This window comes from Xyrauchen texanus, chromosome 35 (assembly GCF_025860055.1).
Source record: "Xyrauchen texanus isolate HMW12.3.18 chromosome 35, RBS_HiC_50CHRs, whole genome shotgun sequence".
Classification (NCBI taxonomy): Eukaryota; Metazoa; Chordata; class Actinopteri; order Cypriniformes; family Catostomidae; genus Xyrauchen; species Xyrauchen texanus.
Window position 1 is genome coordinate 38,496,211 of NC_068310.1, and position 25,000 is coordinate 38,521,210.

The following is a 25,000-nucleotide window of genomic DNA, read 5'->3' on the forward strand; positions in this document are numbered from 1 at the left end:
GAGTCTCACTGTAATAGTCTCACTGTAAGTGTCTCAATGTAAGAGTCGCACTGTAAATGTCTCAATGTAATTGTCTCACTGTAATTGTCTCACTGTAAGTGTCTCAATGTAAGAGTCGCACTGTAAATGTCTCAATGTAATTGTCTCACTGTAATTATCTCACTGTAAGTGTCTCACTGTAAGAGTCTCACTGTAATAGTCTCACTGTAAGAGTCTCACTGTAAGAGTCTCACTGAAAGAGTCTCACTGTAAGTGTCTGACTGTAATTGTCTCACTGTAATTGTCTCACTGAGAGAGTCTCACTGTAAGTGTCTCACTGTAATTGTCTCACTGTAAGAGTCTCACTGTAAGTGTCTCACTGAAAGAGTCTCAATGTAAGTGTCTCACTGTAATTGTCTCACTGTAAGAGTCTCAATGTAAGTGTCTCACTGTAAGAGTCTCACTGTAAGTGTCTCACTGTAATTGTCTCACTGTAATTGTCTCACTGAAAGAGTCTCACTGTAAGTGTCTCACTGTAATTGTCTCACTGTAAGAGTCTCACTGAAAGAGTCTCACTGAAAGAGTCTCAATGTAATTGTCTCACTGTAAGAGTCTCAATGTAAGTGTCTCACTGTAATTGTCTCACTGTATGTGTCTCACTGTAAGAGTCTCACTGTAATCGTCTCACTGTAAGTGTCTCACTGTAAGAGTCTCACTGTAAGTGTCTCACTGTAAGAGTCTCACTGTAATCGTCTCACTGTAAGAGTCTCACTGTAAGTGTCACACTGTAAGAGTCTCACTGTAATCGTCTCACTGTAAGAGTCTCACTGTAAGTGTCTCACTGTAAGAGTCTCACTGTAAGTGTCTCACTGTAAGTGTCTCACTGAAAGAGTCTCACTGAAAGAGTCTCAATGTAATTGTCTCACTGTAAGAGTCTCACTGAAAGAGTCTCACTGAAAGAGTCTCAATGTAATTGTCTCACTGTAAGAGTCTCAATGTAAGTGTCTCACTGTAATTGTCTCACTGTATGTGTCTCACTGTAAGAGTCTCACTGTAATCGTCTCACTGTAAGTGTCTCACTGTAAGAGTCTCACTGTAATCGTCTCACTGTAAGAGTCTCACTGTAAGTGTCTCACTGTAATCGTCTCACTGTAAGAGTCTCACTGTAAGTGTCTCACTGTAAGAGTCTCACTGTAATCGTCTCACTGTAAGAGTCTCACTGTAAGTGTCTCACTGTAAGAGTCTCACTGTAATCGTCTCACTGTAAGAGTCTCACTGTAAGTGTCTCACTGTAATGCATATTTGTGCTTTTTTTAAAGAAATGAGGGACGAGTTGAACGGACTTATTGTGGTAATCAACATTACGTCACAAATGCTGTTAATTGAGCTTAACTTGTATTAAAAGTGCAACAATCCTTTAATTACACTCGGGGCCGTAGCAAGGTATTCTGGGGCCCCTGACGGTATATTACTCAGGGCCCTTAAAATTAATAAATACATACAGAAAGTCGGTGCAACGTTCATGTTGGACCTCTCTCTCTCTCTCTCTCTCAATTCAATTCAATTCAAAATGCTTTATTGGCATGACCGTACACAATACAATATTGCCAAAGCTTGGAATACATAGAATAATTATAAAGACATAAAAAATAATAAAATATTATAACATAACTTACATTTATATGTACAAATTAAATTAATTGTACAAATTAAAATAAAATAAAAATAATAATTAGAACAGTTTATGAACATTTAAAAAATCTGTGAACAATGTAGAGTTCAGTGTGTAAGTGTTTGCGTGTGTGTGTGTGTGTGTGTGTGTGTGTGTGTGTGTGTGTGTGTGTGTGAGCGCATCACTGATTAGTCGTCGACTCTCTCTTTTTGTGACAAGCATCAATGTATCTTGCTGCTAGTATGATACAATCTCTTTTTTCACCTAATAAATGTTGAAATTGTGTTTTGTTGTCTAATTTGATGAAGTTAGGGCAAAGTATTTCAAATTTAGTGTGAAAAGTCCCTCTACTGTTCTCATAGTTGGGGCAGCTGGTGAGGAAGTGTTGCTCTGTCTCCACTTCTCCCTGGTCACAGTACGGGCAGACGCGTCTCTCTCTGGGCAGCCAGTTCTGTCTGTCTGACTGTCTGTCTGTCTGTATCTGCCCGTCTCTACAGTCAGAGTGTGATTGCTCAGTCTGTACCTCGTCATCCTTCTTCTTCATTGTCTTTCACTGTACTCAGGTATTCTGCGCTTGTGTAATCTCTATTTAGGGTCAAATAATATTCCAGTTTACTTTGTTTTTGTGTTGTTTCATTCCAATAAGTTCGGTACTTTTCTTTTTGTGTGTTGATCATGTGGTTGGGCCGGATTGTGTGGATGAGGCTGATTATTGTTAGTCTGTCTGTGGAGCCTCAGGACCAGCTGAATGATCTCTCTCTCACTCTCTCTCTCTCTCACTCTCTCTCTCTCTCCTCGCTCTTTCTCGCTCTCTCTCGATTCAATTCAAAGAGGCTTTATCAATTCAAGTCAATTCAAGACACTCTCTCTCTCTCTCTCTCTCACTCTCTCGCTCTTTCTCTCTCTCTCTCTCTCTCACTCTCTCTCTCAATTCAATTCAAAGGGGCTTTATCTCTCTCTCTCCTCACTCTTTCTCGCTCTCTCACTCACTCTCTCTTTCTCAATTTCAATTGAAAAGTACTTTATTGGCATGATCTCTCTCTCACTCACTCTCTCGCTCTTTCTCGCTCTCTCTCTCACTTCAATTCGAAGGGGCTTTATCTCTCTCTCACTCACTCTCTCTTTCTCTCACTCTCTCTCCTCTCTCTCTATCTCTCTCTCTCTCGTTCTCAAATATTGATTTTCTTTGACATGAATAAGGGCCTTTTTCAGCCTCTGATTTTCAGCTTTAGGTGGAGTGTGCCAGAGCAAAGCATCACAAAAGCTGTTGGAGAACATTAGAACAGGAATCAAACTTTTGTGTGTCCGTCGCTGCATTTCCCGCGGTCGTGCGGCAGGTACCGGCAGCTGAAGAGCCGGGAAGAGGCCCCCAGCACCTCCTGCTCCTCCTCTGACAGCTGATCAAAAGAGAAATAGGTCACGCTTTTCAGACTTCTGTCGCTCATCCTTAATTACCGTCTCTTTAGACAAAAGCAACATCTGCGCACGCTCCAAACTAAAGCAACCGGCATCGAGAATCTGTTCGCTCCTGAAAGAAGTTTCTGTGCACATGGATTGATCACATTTACAGATCAATTGGCAATGTGGTTAAAATCAGATCAAATATTTAAAGTTGATCATTTAAATGGCAATAACGTGAACACGTGTTGGAATGGACGTGTTTGCTGTGCATGTGGTCATTCGGTGCATTACAGGGGGAATGTGTGTGTGACAGAACAGCTTGTGTTTATATTGTGCACTAGTATAATGGTGATGATAATATGCATCATTCCTTATGAACCATTAGTTAAACGTATGCAAGGAAGCAATTATTATCAGATATGTTGCTGGAACACATAAAATATAAGCAATTAATTTATTGATTATTATTTATAATAATTTCTTTATTATTGAGCATGCATAGATAGACAGAATGATACATAGTCATACAGACACAGACAGATAGATAGACAGACAGACAGACAGATTGAAAGGCAGACAGACAGATAGATAGACAGACAGATTGAAAGGCAGACAGACAGATAGATAGACAGATAGATAGACAGACAGACACACAGATAGATAGATAGATAGATAGATAGATAGATAGATAGATAGATAGATAGATAGATAGATAGATAGATAGATAGATTGATCGACAGACAGACAGAAAGATAAATAGTCAGACAGACAGATAGATAGACAGACAGATTGAAAGGCAGACAGACAGATAGATAGACAGACAGACACACAGATAGATAGATAGATAGATAGATAGATAGATAGATAGATAGATAGATAGATAGATAGATAGATAGATAGATAGATTGATCGACAGACAGACAGAAAGATAAATAGTCAGACAGACAGACAGATTGATCGACAGACAGACAGAAAGATAAATAGTCAGACAGACAGATAGATAGACAGACACACAGATAGACAGATAGATAGATAGATTGATCGACAGACAGACAGAAAGATAAATAGTCAGACAGACAGATAGATAGATAGACAGATAGATAGATAGATTGATCGACAGACAGACAGAAACATAAATAGTCAGACAGACAGACAGATTGATCGACAGACAGACAGAAAGATAAATAGTCAGACAGACAGATAGATAGACAGTCACACAGATAGACAGATAGATAGATAGATTGATCGACAGACAGACAGAAAGATAAATAGTCAGACAGACAGATAGATAGATAGACAGATAGATAGATAGATTGATCGACAGACAGACAGAAAGATAAATAGTCAGACAGACAGATAGATAGATAGACAGATAGATAGATAGATTGATCGACAGACAGACAGAAAGATAAATAGTCAGACAGACAGATAGATAGATATAAATTGTGTTGTGTAAATATGTTGTTTACTGTAATTGGTATATGTCTCGTCACTGTCATGACTGCTATGTTGCTCGGAACTGCACACAAGAATTTCACCTACTGTTGCACTTGTGTACATGGTAGTGTGACAATAAAGTGATTTGATTTGATTTGATTTGATTTGATATATAGATAGATAGACAGAGAGACAGATAGATAGATAGATAGATTGAAAGGCAGACAGACAGACAGAAATATAAACAGACAGACAGACAGAAAGATAAATAGTCATACAGATAGACAGATAGATGGTTGATAGGCAGACAGACAGACAGACAGAAAGATAAATAGTCATACAGACAGACAGACAGACAGACAGAAAGATAAATATTCATACAGACAGACAGACAGACTGATAGATAGATGGTTGATAGGCAGACAGACAGACAGACAGACAGAAAGATAAATAGTCATACAGATAGACAGACAGACAGACAGATAAATAGTCATACAGATAGACAGACAGACAGATAGATAGGTCAATAGACAGACAGACAGACAGAAAGATAAATATTCATACAGACAGACAGATAGACAGACAGACAGACAGATAGATAGATAGACAGACAGACAGATAGATAGATAGACAGACAGACAGATAGATGGTTGATAGGTCAGACAGACAGACAGACAGATAGATAGATAAATAGTCATAGAGATAGATAGACAGACAGATAGATAGATAGGTCAATAGCCAGACAGACAGACAGACAGACAGACAGAAAGATAAATATTCATACAGACAGACAGACAGACAGACAGATAGATTGATAGGCAGACAGACAGACAGAAAGATAAATAGTCATACAGATAGACAGACAGGCAGACAGACAGACAGATAGATAGGTCAATAGGCAGACAGACAGACAGAAAGATAAATATTCATACAGACAGACAGACAGACTGATAGATAGATGGTTGATAGGCAGACAGACAGACAGACAGACAGAAAGATAAATAGTCATACAGATAGACAGACAGACAGACAGATAAATAGTCATACAGATAGACAGACAGACAGATAGATAGATAGATAGATAGATAGATAGATAGATAGATAGATAGATAGATAGATAGATAGATAGATAGACAGACAGACAGACAGAAAGATAAATATTCATACTGACAGACAGACAGACAGATAGATAGATAGTTAGATAGTCAGACAGACAGAAAGATAAATAGTCATACAGACAGACAGACAGACAGATAGATAGGTTGATAGGCAGACAGACAGACAGAAAGATAAATATTCATACAGACAGACAGATAAACAGACAGACAGACTGATAGATAGATAGATAGACAGACACACAGAAAGATAAATAGTCATACAGATAGACAGACAGACTGATAGACAGACAGATAGATAGACAGACAGACAGTCAGACAGACAGACAGACAGACAGACAGACAGACAGATAGATAGATAGATAGATAGATAGGCAGACAGACAGCCAGACAGAAAGATAAATAGTCAGACAGACAGACAGACAGACAGATAGGTTGATAGGCAGACAGACAGACAGAAAGATAAATAGTCATACAGACAGACAGATAGATAGATAGACAGACAGACAGATAAATTGATAGGCAGACAGACAGACAGAAAGATAAATAGTCATACAGACAGACAGATAGATAGAAAGAGTGACAGACAGACAGTAAAGGAACATACAGACTGTCTGTCGTAAGATTCTAGATGCAAATGCTGCGAACAAATCTCAACCGTTCCAAACAGCCCCGTGTGAGCATCAGGGATTGGTCAGAACGCTAATAAGATGCGCGCAGGCAAGCCCAGAGAGGAATTCGATTGGTCACAGGAAACGTCAATAAAGCCGAAGTGCCCTCCCCTTCCAGCAGGGTCGGGTGCGCGCGGAGCAAGCCCACCCCGAACCCCAGCAGCTGGCCACACAGAAGACGCAGGAGGAGTAGAGGGCTCGGACATGGGGAGATTTCAGCACTGGCCCGTCTGATAGAGATCGGTGTTATTTATTTATTTATTTATCGGGAAGAAAAACAATAACCGAGAGGCCTTAGAGAAGCACTCAAACGGAGAGGAATAAACCCATCCCTGGCATAAAGCTTGGAATAAATCAATGGACTGAATGAAGACTGCCTATAACGCCTATCGATGCCTGGCCAAGGATTTGGATGCGTACGCCATGAACCCAGAGATGACAATGGACATTGGCAACCTCCACGGTGGAGTGTGCCATGAGCAGGACTTGATGAGCCACAGCCCCCATCACAATCGCAACGCGGGGGCTCCGTTACGGATACACCAGGATCTAACCGTGGCATCGTCGCGCTCCGCGATGGTGTCCAGTATGGCATCGATTCTGGACGGCGCCGGTGGAGAGTACCGTCCGGAGCTGTCCCTGCCGCTCCATCACGCAATGAGCATGCCGTGCGACACGTCCCCACCCGGTATGAGCGGCACCTACACCACGCTGACCCCGCTTCAGCCTCTACCGCCGATCTCCACCGTGTCCGACAAATTCCAACATCCGCACCACCACCATCACCAGCGTCTCTCTGGGAACGTGAGCGGGAGTTTCACTCTCATGCGGGACGAGAGAGCTCTGCCGACCATGAACAACCTCTACAGCCACTATCATAAAGACATGAGCGGGATGGGTCAGAGCTTGTCCCCCCTGGCCAGCAGTCCGCTCGGCAACGGCCTGGGCTCCATCCACAACGCCCAGCAAACGCTCCACAACTACGGCGCGCACGGCCACGACAAGATGCTGAGCTCCAACTTTGACGCGCACACTGCCATGTTGGCCAGAGGGGACCAGCACCTCTCCCGAGGCCTCGGTGGCCCCGCGGTGGGCATGATGCCCCCTCATTTGAACGGGATGCACCGCACCGGGATCCCGGGCCACCCTCAATCCCACGGGCCCGTGTTGGCTCCCAACCGGGACAGACCGCCCTCCTCCTCCTCTGGAACGCAAGGTTCGGGACAGCTGGAAGAGATCAACACCAAAGAAGTGGCTCAGCGCATCACGGCCGAGCTGAAGCGTTACAGCATCCCGCAGGCCATCTTCGCGCAGCGGGTGCTGTGTCGCTCGCAGGGCACCCTGTCCGACCTGCTCCGGAACCCCAAACCCTGGAGTAAACTCAAGTCGGGACGGGAGACGTTTCGCCGAATGTGGAAATGGTTACAGGAGCCCGAGTTTCAGAGGATGTCGGCCCTTCGGCTTGCAGGTAAGACAAGGTATCTGATTTTCAAACAATCCCCAATTACTGCTGCTGCTGTGTTTGATGATTTATTTTTGTATTTTTTGTATTTTTTTATTTATTTATTTATTTTTGTTGCGATTTCACCGATACACCGACAATTGAATTGTCAATAAGGACGATCAATATTGACGGTCAAAACAAAAACATTTATTTTATTACCTAATTCAAATAAAAAATAAAAAAACTTGTTTTAGATTTGATTTTAATTAAATGATTTTGTTATTGGTGAACATTTAGTAAAAACATTTTGACGCCTTTATCCGTTAATACAACGGAAATTCGTGTAACAAAATAATTTAATTAAAATAAAATTTAATTATTTTTTTTCAGGTAAATAGATAAATGTTTTTGTTTTGACCGTCAATATCGATCGTTTAAAAATGTAATTTAAATTTTAATTAAATTATTTTGTTGCGCGACTTTCGGTTGTATTAACGGATAAAGGCGCCAAAAGGTTTTTTACTAAATGTTTACCACTACTTTAAATAAATATTTTTCCTGAACATTTTCTATGTAATTTTTGATCTATGTCTATCTATTGCTCACCAGCATTCGTGATATATTCTGTAAGCACATGTTGGGCTGGCATGCAAAGATCCGTTTAGTTAATGTGCGCGTGTGTGTGTGCGTGTGTATATATATATATATGTGTGTGTGTGTGTGTGTGTTAAAGAAAGGCTTTTCAGAGAGAATAGTGATGTGTTGGTAATTACCGGACTGTTATTCCCCTCCTGCCCTCTAGCGCTGGGCGGCGCAGCTCGTGTTTCTTTGTTCATCTGAAGAAAAAGCAAGACTTGTTTTTTATTTACCAGATCGGTTCAGGGCGCTTCGGATTTTCTGTAGTTTCTGTGGGGTGCTTATAGGTGTCAGATAGGTGTCCTGTTGTTGAACAGCATCAGTGCATTACAATAAAAGCTTGGTGCATTGATTTTTAATTTGTAGGATGATGCACAAACATTCACTGAAATAATGGACACTTCTGATGTCTCATGCATTGACGTGTTGCATGCAATCTATGCATTATTAACTTATATATATATATAGCCTATATAGAGTGTGTGATTGGCATTTTTGCATCACAGTTTCAAACTACATAAAGAAAGAAGAGCAAAAGTGACGTGAAATCTGATTTTACTGTCAATAAAAGAGTAAAGTGAACTGTTGTTACACATCTATGATGTAGATCTGTTACAAATGCGTTTTGGTAATCTGGTGTAGTACGGCTGATTATTTTTTGCCACTTTGCATAAACAACAACGAGCAAAAATAAATTTTTACTGTCAACAAAAGGAGAAATGCTCTCTAAATGTGGATGTGCTCTTGAATGAAGTCAGATAATATCATTGTTTTTAGGTTGAACCATTTGTTATATACACTCACCTAAAGGATTATTAGGAACACCTGTTCAATTTCTCATTAATGCAATTATCTAATCAACCAATCACATGGCAGTTGCTTCAATGCATTTAGGGGTGTGGTCCTGGTCAAGACAATCTCCTGAACTCCAAACTGAATGTCAGAATGGGAAAGAAAGGTGATTTAAGCAATTTTGAGCGTGGCATGGTTGTTGGTGCCAGACGGGCCGGTCTGAGTATTTCACAATCTGCTCAGTTACTGGGATTTTCAGGCACAATCATTTCTAGGGTTTACAAAGAATGGTGTGAAAAGGGAAAAACATCCAGTATGCGGCAGTCCTGTGGGCGAAAATGCCTTGTTGATGCTAGAGGTCAGAGGAGAATGGGCCGACTGATTCAAGCTGATAGAAGAGCAACTTTGCCTGAAATAACCACTCGCTACAACCGAGGTATGCAGCAAAGCATTTGTGAAGCCACAACACGCACAACCTTGAGGCGGATGGGCTACAACAGCAGAAGACCCCACCGGGTACCACTCATCTCCACTACAAATAGGAAAAAGAGGCTACAATTTGCAAGAGCACACCAAAATTGGACAGTTGAAGACTGGAAAAATGTTGCCTGGTCTGATGAGTCTCGATTTCTGTTGAGACATTCAGATGGTAGAGTCAGAATTTGGCGTAAACAGAATGAGAACATGGATCCATCATGCCTTGTTACCACTGTGCAGGCTGGTGGTGGTGGTGTAATGGTGTGGGGGATGTTTTCTTGGCACACTTTAGGCCCCTTAGTGCCAATTGGGCATCGTTTAAATGCCACGGCCTACCTGAGCATTGTTTCTGACCATGTCCATCCCTTTATGGCCACCATGTACCCATCCTCTGATGGCTACTTCCAGCAGGATAATGCACCATGTCACAAAGCTCGAATCATTTCAAATTGGTTTCTTGAACATGACAATGAGTTCACTGTACTAAAATGGCCCCCACAGTCACCAGATCTCAACCCAATAGAGCATCTTTGGGATGTGGTGGAACGGAGCTTCGTGCCCTGGATGTGCATCCCACAAATCTCCATCAACTGCAAGATGCTATCCTATCAATATGGGCCAACATTTCTAAAGAATGCTTTCAGCACCTTGTTGAATCAATGCCACGTAGAATTAAGGCAGTTCTGAAGGCGAAAGGGGTCAAACACAGTATTAGTATGGTGTTCCTAATAATCCTTTTGGTGAGTGTATATATATATATATATATATATAGAGAGAGAGAGAGAGAGAGAGAGAGAGAGAGAGAGAGAGAGAGAGAGCAGTGGTTTATTGTGTGTATTGCACCAAACAATATTAAATATCTTTTCTCTGAATATCACCAAAACACTGTCATCTTTATCAAAACATTCCATCGTTACTGTTATTGATTATATGAATGTGGCTTAACAACATCAATACATCCAGCTCATGAATGCTCTATATGGACGTGCCCGAAGCGCTTTAGGGTGACTGTGCTCACATATAAATAAACGCATCTTTACGCAGAGAGAAAAACGTATGAATATGACAGATATTGAGAGTTTGCACGGCAGAATTCTTGAAAAGCGTCATTGGAGATGCTGGGATGGCGCTTTAATGCCGAATCCCTGCAGGACTCACAGATGGTTTGGGTTGGGGGGTATTATGTGAGCTGCAGGGGAATTGAAAAGAAGAACAGAGGCTGCAGCGGCTTGATGAATTATTGATGGAAATCTCCGCGTGACCCCCTCAGCTCAACGCACAAAACATCACCTTGTCTTGCGTTAAACAGGCAGAGATGTGCAGCAGCACCCGCCGTTTGTTTTGGGAGCATTTGAAAAAGCAAAATAAACAAACAAACATTTCTCATTATGACATCACACCACCATTAATGACATCATAAATGTCTGACCCAGACAGAAGGATTTGTCCCGCTGTTGTATACCTACGTTGGTTTAAACCTCAGTTATAATGTCATGATGAAAGAACACGCGTGTAGCATGTACAGTAAATGTTGCAAATCACGGTAAAGTTTTCAACACGCATGTTTGGGGAGCAGTTTATGATCATTATACAATGCTTAAAACCTTTAGATCATCACTTTCTGTGCATTGAAAGTGTTACAAATGTCAATAAACTCCACTGGGATCCGAAAGTCCATGTTGAAAAAATTTGATATTTTTTTAACCTGGAAATTATCATTGATCATTATTTCATGCCAGTCCAGTTGTGTTCATGCCAGTCCAGTTGCATTAATGCCAGTCCAGTTGTGTTCATGCCAGTCCAGTTGCATTAATGCCAGTCCAGTTGTGTTCATGCCAGTCCAGTTGCATTAATGCCAGTCCAGTTGTGTTCATGCCAGTCCAGTTGCATTAATGCCAGTCCAGTTGTGTTCATGCCAGTCCAGTTGTGTTCATGCCAGTCCAGTTGCATTAATGCCAGTCCAGTTGTGTTCATGCCAGTCCAGTTGCATTAATGCCAGTCCAGTTGTGTTCATGCCAGTCCAGTTGTGTTCATGCCAGTCCAGTTGCATTAATGCCAGTCCAGTTGTGTTCATGCCAGTCCAGTTGTGTTCATGCCAGTCCAGTTGCATTAATGCCAGTCCAGTTGTGTTCATGCCAGTCCAGTTGCATTAATGCCAGTCCAGTTGTGTTCATGCCAGTCCAGTTGTGTTCATGCCAGTCCAGTTGCATTAATGCCAGTCCAGTTGTGTTCATGCCAGTCCAGTTGCATTAATGCCAGTCCAGTTGTGTTCATGCCAGTCCAGTTGTGTTCATGTCAGTCCAGTTGCATTAATGCCAGTCCAGTTGTGTTCATGCCAGTCCAGTTGTGTTCATGACAGTCCAGTTGCATTAATGCCAGTCCAGTTGTGTTCATGCCAGTCCAGTTGCATTAATGCCAGTCCAGTTGCGTTCATGCCAGTCCAGTTGTGTTCATGACAGTCCAGTTGCATTAATGCCAGTCCAGTTGTGTTCATGTCAGTCCAGTTGCATTAATGCCAGTCCAGTTGTGTTCATGCCAGTCCAGTTGCATTAATGCCAGTCCAGTTGCGTTCATGCCAGTCCAGTTGTGTTCATGTCAGTCCAGTTGCATTAATGCCAGTCCAGTTGTGTTCATGCCAGTCCAGTTGCATTAATGCCAGTCCAGTTGCGTTCATGCCAGTCCAGTTGTGTTCATGACAGTCCAGTTGCATTAATGCCAGTCCAGTTGTGTTCATGTCAGTCCAGTTGCATTAATGCCAGTCCAGTTGTGTTCATGTCAGTCCAGTTGCATTAATGCCAGTCCAGTTGTGTTCATGTCAGTCCAGTTGCATTAATGCCAGTCCAGTTGTGTTCATGTCAGTCCAGTTGCATTAATGCCAGTCCAGTTGTGTTCATGTCAGTCCAGTTGCATTAATGCCAGTCCAGTTGTGTTCATGCCAGTCCAGTTGTGTTCATGCCAGTCCAGTTGCAATAATGCCAGTCCAGTTGTGTTCATGCCAGTCCAGTTGTGCTCATGCCAGTCCAGTTGTGTTCATGCCAGTCCAGTTGCATTAATGCCAGTCCAGTTGTGTTCATGCCAGTCCAGTTGTGTTCATGCCAGTCCAGCTGTGTTCATGCCAGTCCAGTTGCATTAATGCCAGTCCAGTTGTGTTCATGCCAGTCCAGTTGTGTTCATGCCAGTCCAGCTGTGTTCATGCCAGTCCAGTTGCATTAATGCCAGTCCAGTTGTGTTCATGTCAGTCCAGTTGCATTAATGCCAGTCCAGTTGTGTTCATGCCAGTCCAGTTGTGTTCATGCCAGTCCAGTTGCAATAATGCCAGTCCAGTTGTGTTCATGCCAGTCCAGTTGTGCTCATGCCAGTCCAGTTGTGTTCATGCCAGTCCAGTTGCATTAATGCCAGTCCAGTTGTGTTCATGCCAGTCCAGTTGTGTTCATGCCAGTCCAGCTGTGTTCATGCCAGTCCAGTTGCATTAATGCCAGTCCAGTTGTGTTCATGCCAGTCCAGTTGTTTTCATGCCAGTCCAGCTGTGTTCATGCCAGTCCAGTTGCATTAATGCCAGTCCAGTTGTGTTCATTCCAGTCCAGTTGCATTAATGCCAGTCCAGTTGTGTTCATGCCAGTCCAGTTGCATTAATGCCAGTCCAGTTGTGTTCATTCCAGTCCAGTTGCATTAATGCCAGTCCAGTTGTGTTCATGCCAGTGCAGTTGCATTAATGCCAGTCCAGTTGTGTTCATGCCAGTCCAGTTGTGTTCATGCCAGTCCAGCTGTGTTCATGCCAGTCCAGTTGTGTTCATGCCAGTCCAGTTGCATTAATGCCAGTGCAGTTGTGTTCATGCCAGTCCAGTTGCATTAATGCCAGTCCAGTTGTGTTCATGCCAGTGCAGTTGCATTAATGCCAGTCCAGTTGTGTTCATGCCAGTCCAGTTGTGTTCATGCCAGTCCAGCTGTGTTCATGCCAGTCCAGTTGTGTTCATGCCAGTCCAGTTGCATTAATGCCAGTGCAGTTGTGTTCATGCCAGTCCAGTTGCATTCATGCCAGTCCAGTTGCATTCATGCCAGTCCAGTTGTGTTCATGCCAGTCCAGTTGCATTCATGCCAGTCCAATGCCAGTCCAGCTGTGTTCATGCCAGTCCAGTTGCATTAATGCCAGTCCAGTTGCATTAATGCCAGTCCAGTTGTGTTCATGCCAGTCCAGTTGCATTCATGCCAGTCCAGTTGCGTTCATGCCAGTCCAGTTGTGTTTGTGCCAGTCCAGTTGTGTTCGTGCCAGTCCAGTGTGTGCCATCATTAAAGTCATTAAACTCAACTTTTAGCTCAAAACAAACCAAAATTCAAAACTGCAGCATTTTCACTTGTGGACTTTTGAACTGCACTGATTGTAAATACTGATTTGTTAAGCGATACATAATGCTTGCAAACGACTTATTCGTGGAGATTATTAGAAAGTGTCTTTAGCATCAGCGGGTGAAGGTGCCCGATTCCCCCAAAGAAAACGAGGCTGTCTTTGCACCATTCATTTAGTCAGATCGATCGTGACATGTGTCTGGACCTCATTGGACTCACGGTGCACAAGCAATCAGCCGCCGAGACAAACCTCGGGCTGTGCCGTCCAGTGTGGACAAACAACTTTATTAAGGAAATGATCAAACGGGACAAGCGCCGTTATAGGAGACAGAAACAGAGCAGGTGCTGGGAACCACACGGTCCAGACGCTGGCGATAAATAAAGGCTGGATTCGGAGAGATGTCTGGCATGATTTGGGCTCGTCGGCTATTTCACTTTCCAATTAGGTGAAGACAGATCACTTGGGCTGCGTGACAGGGAGGTAGTTAGATATGAAATATAAATGACTTAGATATGCAGAGGGGTCCGGTGGTCTGGAAGGTGTCTACTGATCTCATTTAATCTCAAATATAACATGTAGCATGACAATTTGAGTGAGACATGAATTTCATAATGTCTTAGTGTAGTACCTGATGATCGTGCCATCCGGCGTGATCTGAGAATATTGTTATGGAAGCAAGGCAATCTGAGATTTGTAGAGCAAAAAATGCTCTCATGTGTGATTATAGTGAGTTAGATATAGTGCAGAATGTACTTACTGACACATGCAGTATATACTGTAAACACTTTGTCCCACCGACAGCTTGAGTTTGGTTCATTCCTGTTAATCGGTCGAGCGGGGGCAGTTCATCTGGAAGTATTGGCCAGTTGATGGGCACGGCTGAGATGTTGGTCTGTCACTAGTTTGTATGTCCGTGTTAGGTTGTAGCTTTTACTGATGACATCAGAGATGCAGTTCTGGTTGATGGTTTCTGTGTTGTTTCATCTCAAAAGTGGAGAACCAGGACAAAAACACCAAAATAACAAAATACCACTGGTGTTTATTTCATCCTGTCATTCAAATCTGTGTGTGTGTGTGTGTGATGTGTGTTTGTGTGTGTGATGTGTGTTTGTGTGTGATATGTATGTGTGTGTGTTTGTGATGTGTGTGAGTGAGTGTGTGTTTGTGTGATTTGTGTGTGTGAGTGTGTGTGTGTTTGTGTGAGTGTGTGTGTCTGTGTGTGTGAGTGAGTGTCTGTGTGTGTGTATGTGTGTGTGTGAGTGTGTGTGTGTGAGGTTTTTGTGTGTGTGAATGCGTGTGTGTGTGAGTGTGTGTTTTCATGTGTGTGTCTGTGTGTGTGTGCGAGTGCGTGAGTGTGTGAGTATCTGTGTGTGTGTGTGTGTGCGAGTGCATGTGTGTGAGTGTGTGAGTGTTGTGTGTGAATGTTTGTGTATTTGATGTTTGTGTGTGTTTATATGTGTGAGAGTGTTGTGTGTATGATGTTTGTATGTGTGTATGATGTTTGTGTGTGTGAGTGTTGTGTTTGTATGATTTTTGTGTGTGTGAGTGTTGTGTGTGTGTGTTTGTGTGTGTGAGTGTGTGTGTATGATCTTTGTGTGTGTGATGTGTGTGTGTGTGTGTGTGAGATGTGTGTGTGTGTTTGTATGTGTGTGAGTGTGTGTGTATGATTTGTGTGTGTGTGAGTGTGTGTGTATGATGTTTGTGTGTGTGATGTGTGTGTGTGAGTGTGTGTGATGTGTGTGAGTGTGTTTGTGTGTGTGATGTGTGTGTGTGTGTATGATGTTTGTGTGTGTTTGTGTGTGTGTGTGTGTGTGTGTGTGTATGATTTTTGTGTGTGTGAGTGTTGTGTGTGTGTTTGTGTGTGTGAGTGTGTGTGATGTGTGTGTGTGTATGAAGTTTGTGTGTGAGTGTGTGTGATGTGTGTGTGTTTGTATGTGTGTGAGTGTGTTTGAGTGTGTGATGTGTGTGTGTTTGTATGTGTGTGAGTGTGTTTGTGTGTGTGTGTGTGTGTGTGTGTGTGTGTGTGTGAGAGAGGGATGTGTGTGTGTGTGTGTGTGTGTGTGTATGATGTTTGTGTGTGTGATGTGTGTGTGTGTGTGAGAGTGATGTGTGTGTGTGTGTGTATGATGTTTGTGTGTGTGATGTGTGTGTGTTTGTGTGTGTATGATGTTTGTGTGTGAGTGTGTGTGTGTGTTTGTATGTGTGTGAGTGTGTTTGTGTGTGTGTGTGTGTGTGTATGATGTTTGTGTGTGTGTGTGATGTGTGTGTTTGTGTGTCACTTTCTCAAACAAATATGTGTTGCTGAACGACGGCGAATCGATCTGGGTAATCTCTTAAAGATTAAAAGGGCATTAATGCTGACAACAATAACATAAACGTGTGCACCCAGTATGCATTGATCTGGAACCCGATCCGGACTTGTTCCAGTAAAGCTGACGCTGGAGGAACGTTCCGAGCACCCGACTGACTCTGCACAAAAACAACTCCTGCCGGTCTATTCTGAGCTGTGATTGTTTAAAAGGCTAATTAAAACTCGAGGAAGCCGCCCGGATGACCCGGATAACCAAATCCTGTTGCTTTAAAGTGAATTTTAGGTGTGTAAAAGGCAGTTTAATCACTCTAGCTCTGTGTGGAGAAGCTTGGCGTTAAAAGGATGCGGCCGGTGACCTTCACACATGACCGGGGCGTCTCACGGCACTGGACAGAACCGGTCTGTCATCATTATAATGGCTTTGTGGTGCTTTGAGGGACCCATTAGAGATGAGATTCTCTTCTCAACCCAATACGTGTGAAACACGGGACAAGAGAGTGAATAATCCCAGCAGAAATATGATTTTCTGATCCTCTTTGTTATTGTGGTGATACAGCTTTCGATAAAGGAAACGGGACAAACAAAGTGACATGAAAAGGGGCCAGATGTGATAAGATTTCTATCATAAAAAATAAACAAACACTTGAGATGACTTTATAAGTAATAAGATCATGCTTTAGATGTGACCATTAAATAAAACTGGCAAAACTTGCCACCATGATACGAGAGAGTGTTGTGTGTGGTTTCCAGGGTGTTGCTATGCGGTAAGGTAGTCTGAGTGCTTTTTAACAAATTGTTGTGCAGTTTCTGGGGTGTGATTGCATCTGTGGAAAGTTATAGGCAATTTTACAACCTCGTTGTCATGACGATGTAATGTCAACACTAAAAACGCTGACTATAAAAATGACGATTTGAGCAAATTTACAGCTCAAATAATACACGAGCTTTACCAGAAGAATTAATGTGCTTTATACAATTTTAATCTTCACATTTCTGTCTGATTCAGTAGCTGCGTTATACTTTAATTATTTGGAAAGTGACCAGTAATTTATATGTAGATTGATTTCTCCGCTCTAAACTGTTTTTTATTGTATTTATTTTTTGTATTTTTATTAACAGAACATAATATACAACATTATACAAATATATACAGAAAATACCAGAGTGTACAAAATATTAATTCCTCAATCAAAAAGATAACCACGAAAAAGTATTTTTTGAAAACTGTTTCTCCGGCGCGTTCTCTCGTCAGCACTGCTGCTACGTCATCATGACGTTTCACAACACTACGGAGGCCGAGGCGTGTTCTGAGAGTCACAGTGCTTAATACGTGGATCGCAAAGGCAACGCTGGTAGATCGCACAACATTTAAATGTGCTTTCGTTAAATTTTAATACTAACAAATATAATGTCTGTCCTTCTTTTAGTGTCTGTCTCACTTGCACTCGACGAGTAAATTTTGACCAAGCGGGATTTTTGTTTATTCGGTTTTCATGACAACTAGGTTCGCGCCTTCCAAGGGCTTCTGAGAGCGCGAAATTGCGAAAATAGCAGTGTTTGAGACTAGCAACTGCCCGGATTATGCTAAACTGTCTGATTCCATTCAGTGCAAATCATCAGAATAAAGCAAATGCCCTGGCTATTGTAATCTATTGTGCTGTAGGTGTTTTGGGTTTAGTGTTAAAACGGAATGATATCAACATTGAACATTATTATATATTTTTTAACTAATTAGAAGATGAATTCCATCCAGGGATACATGTAGTTAGTCCCAACAAGCATTGTGTGTTTTTAGTTGGTAGATCTTATTGAGTTGGTCATTTAAAAGTAGATAATCACTCAAAAAGACATAGTATATATATATATATATATATATATATATATATATATATATATATATATATATATATATATATATATAGAGTAACATGGCAGAGGCAGAGCTGCATCTTCCACCAAATAATTACAAATCCAATGTTTGGAAACACTTGGATAAGAGAGATGTAGATTTTGATGAAACCATGCCATTTGAAAAATATGTCGTATAATAAATATGTCGTAATAAAAGCGTCTGCCAAAATGCATAAATGTAAATGTTGTGCCGCTATAAAATATACAGGCAGTACGACTAATTTAACAACACAAAGTAATGTTGTCTAATACACAACATAGCATGCGTTCAGCTGCTCCGCATGCCATGTGTACATACATGAGATTAAACGTGTTTATTAGGAAAGTTCTACATGTGAAATATTCTACAAAACGTTTAAGTACCATGTACTGTACATCAGATTTGCTAGTAAAAGTTACTCACTAACTTTAGTCAGTATTATGTAATAAAGTTAAGTAGTTGTACATAATTTTATACCATTCAAATTGACTTTACTTACTAAATCTTACTAGTCTCTATTAGGTTGTTTGTTTGTTTTTAGCTGTTTTATAGATATCCTAACATTTTGGGCATTAAAGTGCATAAAATCTAAATTATATGCACCTTATAGGTATGTGTTAGACGCTTGTATGTTTCAGGATTCCGACGGTCATGGAAAACCTGGAAATATAAGGGAATTTTCCAATTGTGATTTCTGGGCCTGGAAAAAAATCATGGAAATGTCTTTAGTTACTGTATATTTTTCTACTTTTCTCTGCTTTGAAAACATCTAGTCAGCTTGATAATGCTCTTGCGTAGAGTAAAATGAGCTAGTAAGCTATAGTTATGAGTCAGCTCTTGTCAATGTATGAAACACCCACAGTCACCACCATTGTGTCCTTGAGTAAGGCACTTAACTCCATGTTGCTCCGGGGGGATTGTCCCTGTAATAAGGGCTCTGTAAGTCGCTTTGGATAAAAGCGTCTGCCAAATGCATAAATGTAAATGTAAATGAAACACAAACACCTGAAAAGTCATGGGATTACATAGGTCAATAAAGGCGGGAACCCTGATGGTTAAATGTGCGCTGAAGCGTAAACCACACACACTAATCATGATAAATGCAGCCTGAACTCATGAAAATGAAGTGACCATGGCAACATTTTTGTAAAACGAAATTACGTGCTTCACTTCACATTTTTTCTGTAGTTTTCCCAGTGTCCAGCGGGGGCGCCAAAAGTGAGTGAAATAGTGTCTGGGTAGCTCAGCGAGTATTGACGCTGACTATCACACCTGGAGTCGTGAGTTTGAATTCAGGGCATGCTGAGTGACTCCAGCCGGGTCTCCTAAGCAACCAAATTGGCCCGGTTGCTAGGGAGGGTAGAGTCACATGGGGTAACCTCCATGTGGTCGTGATTAGTGGTTCTTGCTCTCAATGGGGCGTGTGGTGAGTTGTGCGTGGACGATGGCAAAATCTTTTGTAAAACTAAATGACGTGCTTCACTTCTGCAGTTTTCCCAGTGTCCAGCGGGGGGCGCCAAAAGCGAGTGAAATAGTGTCGTAATCAGACGAGGTTGTAAAGGTGACTGCAGTTTGCTATTTTAATGACATAAACCATGGCTGGACTGGTAATCTGGCATACCGGACATTTTCCCGATGGGTCAGCACACTTTTGGGGTGATCAGGGGTGGAATGGACATCTGGAGAACCGTGTGGTCCTGTGTTTCAGCCACAAAACATGCCGAATGGGCCGTGATAAGCAACAATGACCCGCTGCCTTATGCAGAACGGACCACAAACACCCCCCAAACTCCCCGCCCCCACCGCTCAACAACATTTGGATAAATTGTGTATAAAACGCACAGTTGTTGTAGCACCTATAGTGTTCATTTCAACAGGAAACTGCAGAGAAACATAGAACGTGGCACGTAAAAGATAGTTTGCAAAAATGTACTTATAGTAACGTTCATTCAATGAGACGAGGTTGGATAAATATTACAGCCTCACAATGCACAAAACAACATCTACGTTTATTTCAGATATCTACATGTTCTCCGTGGTTTTGCATATCTATAATGTTTGTAGCACAGATGTCCAAGGCATGCATTAGATGCAATAGCAGGTGGAAGACAGTTTTTGTTTTTCAGTTTTGAGATAAAGCGTCATTGATGTGACTATCTGTGAGTCAGACCGCGCAGGATCGCCGTCAGCACTGGCTTGAGCAAAGGGCAAAGTTTTTGGTCTCTCGCCCCACAAAACTGCCTCTGATGCGGATGTCTGTAAACAAGCGGGCAAAAACATGCTCTTATCACTCGAACGGAGTGGGAGAGGGAATCTGTCCAATTGTACTCTTGGCCTGATTTTCATTTGGACTCCGGCTTGTGATTCAGTATAAGTGATATTTATACAAACACACAAACGGAGGAATCCATTGTGCTTCTCAAATGACCAATATGAACAGTCTTTTGTGTGCTGCATGTTAAGTTTTAAACAGTCACTGAAAGCACGTCCGTGTCAGGTATCATGCCAGAAATGCGGTCGAATGAGCTGAACCCGGAATATTCCTTTAATGGAGTCATTTAGGTCCAGATTAGGTTTAATCTGAGATTGGGTGCTTGTCCGGTACCTGCTGATAGAACTGGCACCTGTTAACTTCAGCAATGAGGAAAGACAGGGGTGCGTGTTTGCTTTTCAAAATGACAGGAGAAGAAGATAAGACCTTTTGTAATAAAACACAGGCATTATTTACTGTGGAGTGTTGCGGATATGCTCTTTAAAATCAAGCTTTTGTTAACGTATGATATGATCAAGAGCAGGTCTGGACTGATAATCTGGCATACCAGGCATTTTCCCGGTGGGCGGAGCCAATCAGGGCGGACCGGCCATCGGGAGAACCGAGCGGGTCGATGGGTCGGCCGTGAATCGGGGCCGCTATAAGTTCAAATAAGCCACCGCGATTATGCAGGACAACAAAATGGCGCCACGATATGCAGAAAATGTCAACGAACACCCCCAACTCTCAACAACTCTTGGCTCAACTTTTGCAACTTTTGGGCCAGTTGCTATGTAAAATCCCAAGTCGATTTCGCTTCCCAGTCCAGCCCTGATCAAGAGAGGTCACTTCTGGAGAGCCTGGGTATCTCAGCGAGTATTGACGCTGACTATCACATCCGGAGTCACGAGTTTGAATCCAGGGCGTGCTGAGTGACTCCAGCCAGGTCTCCTAAGCAACCAAATTGGCCGGTTGCTAGGGAGGGTAGAGTCACATGGGGTAACCTCCTTGTGGTCGTGATTAGTGGTTCTTGCTCACAATGGGGCGTGTGGTGAGTTGTGTGTGGACCATGGCAACATTTTTGTAAAACTAAATGACGTGCTTCACTTCTGCAGTTTTCCCAGTGTCCAGCGGGGGGCGCCAAAAGCGAGTGAAATAGTGTCGTAATCAGAAGAGGTTTTAAAGGTGACTGCAGTTGGTGGTTTTAATGACAACAACGTACATTCCTTACCTAAAACTTTAACCTAAACGTCACCAATTGTGTCATGAAAGCACATGGGACCTGAAAATCTCTTTTCTGATGCAACCACGTCATCACGTTGGAATAATTGTGTCTGTTATCCAAGCGTTAAAATGTAGTGTTTTTTAAATGATGTGTTTGGATATCATAGTATAGCAGTGTGTGAGTAACAGAGCGAAAAATAAGTGGTACTGAAGTTATAATTAGCTGTTGTACGATAAAACGCACAGTTGTTGTTGCGCCCCTAGTGTTCATTAGTGGTTATGGCTCCCAGTGAGTTGTGTGTGGATCGTAGCATGAGCTGTGAGTCTCCGCGGTGTCATGCACAACGAGTCACGTGATAAGATGCGCGGATTGGTGGCAACTGAGACTCGTCCTCCACCACTCGGTTTGAGGCGAGTAACCCCGCCACTGTGAGGACCTACTAAGTAGCGGGAATTGTGCATTCCAAATTGGGGATAAAAAAGAGAGGTCACTTCTTCTGAAAGTTCATGCCGAACAAAAGTGCAAACAAACAAGACTCAACCGGTTCCAAAACCCCCAATTAGACCTAAAGCAGTATCTGTCTACATAATCTGTCTAACGAGTTGTGCGTTTGTAAGCATTCAGTGTCCGCTTGTGAAGCTGATTGGATTGTTGACTGATGTTCTGATGTTGTTTACAAGCGTTACCTCATCAGCATTGTTTCATCCCATCGATTGTGATCGTTCTGATTGGCTGTATCAGTGTGGCAACAAACCTTTGAACTGCTGATGTCATCACGTCAAACTCAGCTGAACTTTCACCTCTGAAGAGGCGTTCAAAGACTCACAGAACAGTCATTCTTGTTACCAGTTCTAGCTTCAGTATTTCTCAGTGACTCGTTTTGAGTCAAAAGTCCCATCAGTGCTCGTTTTCTCAAGCAGCAGTTTTGAATTTCGGTGTCAAACACCTTGTTCACAACGAGGTCATTAATTGTCATTTTTGTGAATTGTGTCCTCCTAACTACAACTCCAGTAGCATTATATTTTTGTTTATAATTTGTATTATAATGACGGTCGATTTTATACAAAAGGTTGAACTGTGTTAAAACAACAAAACCGATCAAGAAAATGACCAAAAGTCACATTTAACCCTGAATCAATACAATGAACATATAGATTATATTTTGCATAGTCTTATTGTGACAATATTTTTTTAGGACATTTATGGGCTCATTATTGGAATACGTCTGGACATTTTACTTTTACTATTCCCGTAGTTCACAATCAGGATTCTCAAATCTGTAACACTGTATCTTTTCTTCATTCTTACAGTTAAAAAGATGCCGTTGAACTATTTTATGTTTTCTTTCAATTCAAATCAGAGACAATGGAAGACTAGCACAGAATTATGATGTATAAATAATTCAATAATATGTACTGTTTATATATATTTATAATAATGAAATATATCATACAGTATATAAGATATAGATAATATATAATAAAAATTATATTATATAATTATAATTGAATTAAATTAAATGTACAATATATATATAAATTAAATATATCATACAGTATATAATATATATATAATATATAGTTAAAATTATATTATATAATTATAATTGAATTGAATTAAATGTACAATATATATATAAATTAAATATATCATACAGTATAAAATATATATATATAATTGAATTAAATGTACAATATATATATAAATAAATTAAATATATCATACAGTATATAATATATATATAATTGAATTAAATGTACAATATATATATAAATTAAATATATCATACAGTATATAATATATATAATTGAATTAAATGTACAATATATATATAAATAAATTAAATATATCATACAGTATATAATATATATATATAATTGAATTAAATGTACAATATATATATAAATAAATTAAATATATCATACAGTATATAATATATATATAATGGAATTAAATGTACAATATATATATATAAATAAATAAAAATATATCATACAGTATATAATATATATATAATTGAATTAAATGTACAATATAGATATAAATAAATTAAATATATCATACAGTATATAATATATATATAATTGAATTAAATGTACAATATATATATAAATAAATTAAATATATCATACAGTATATAATATATATATAATTGAATTAAATGTACAATATATATATAAATAAATTAAATATATCATACAGTATATAATATATATATAATTGAATTAAATGTACAATATATATATAAATAAATTAAATATATCATACAGTATATAATATATATATAATTGAATTGAAATGTACAATATATATATATATAAATAAATTAAATATATCATACAGTATATAATATATATAATTGAATTAAATGTACAATATATATATAAATAAATTAAATATATCATACAGTATATAATATATATATAATTGAATTAAATGTACAATATATATATATAAATAAATTAAATATATCATACAGTATATAATATATATATAATTGAATTAAATGTACAATATATATATAAATAAATTAAATATATCATACAGTATATAATATATATATAATTGAATTAAATGTACAATATATATATAAATTAAATATATCATACAGTATATAAGATATATATATAATTGAATTAAATGTACAATATATATATATAAATTATAAGTGAATTATAAGTGGTTATAAGTGAACTGTCATCTACCAGTGGAGCTGGACTAGATGGCATTGAGAACAAGTTTATTAAAATTGGTTCTCATGTACTAGCAGCGCCATTGGCCTTACTTTTTAATTTATCGTTTTCATCTTGTACGATTCCTTTGGCCTGGAAATGTGCTAAAGTTATTCCACTTCATAAAGGTGGCAGTTCTGATAATATTAATAACTATAGACCCATTTCAATCATCAACAGTGTTGTAAAAGTTTTTGAGAAAATAATTTTCATCCAACTATCGAATTATTTAGCTAATAATGATCTATTATCTCAATGCCAATCTGGATTCAGAAAACATTTTTCCACCACTACAGCCCTTCTTAAATTTACTAATGATGTGTTCTTGAGTTTTGATAATCGTATGTGTACAGGTGCATTATTTTGAGATCTTACTAAAGCTTTTGACTTAGTTGATCATTATTTACTTCTAGACAAATTGTACTCTCTTGGTTTGTCTACCTCTTCTTTGCTTTGGTTTAATTCTTATTTACATAATCGTCGCCAGTGTGTGTCCTTTGGGGGCAGTTTGTCTCACTCTACAGGCATTGATAGAGGAATTCCTCAAGGCTCCTCTTTGGGGCCTTTATTATTTTCAATATTTATCAATGATCTTCCGCGTAGCTGCACTGGATGTAATAT

At 40.2% G+C, this 25,000-nt stretch overlaps 1 protein-coding gene across 2 annotated transcripts in view; it reads left to right on the top strand.

Moving 5' to 3' along the window:
• The first annotated feature begins 6,467 nt into the window (after positions 1 to 6,467).
• The window catches only part of LOC127628910 (one cut domain family member 2-like), a 26,736-nt gene continuing 8,203 nt past the window's right edge, over positions 6,468 to 25,000 (top strand). The window contains exon 1 of one of the 2 annotated variants that reach the window (XM_052105889.1): positions 6,468 to 7,743. In XM_052105889.1, coding sequence (XP_051961849.1) covers positions 6,642 to 7,743 — 1,102 coding nt within the window. In that variant the 5' untranslated portion in view covers positions 6,468 to 6,641. Of the gene's footprint in view, positions 7,754 to 25,000 lie in introns of both variants that reach the window. The other variant, XM_052105890.1, reaches the window with a different exon arrangement.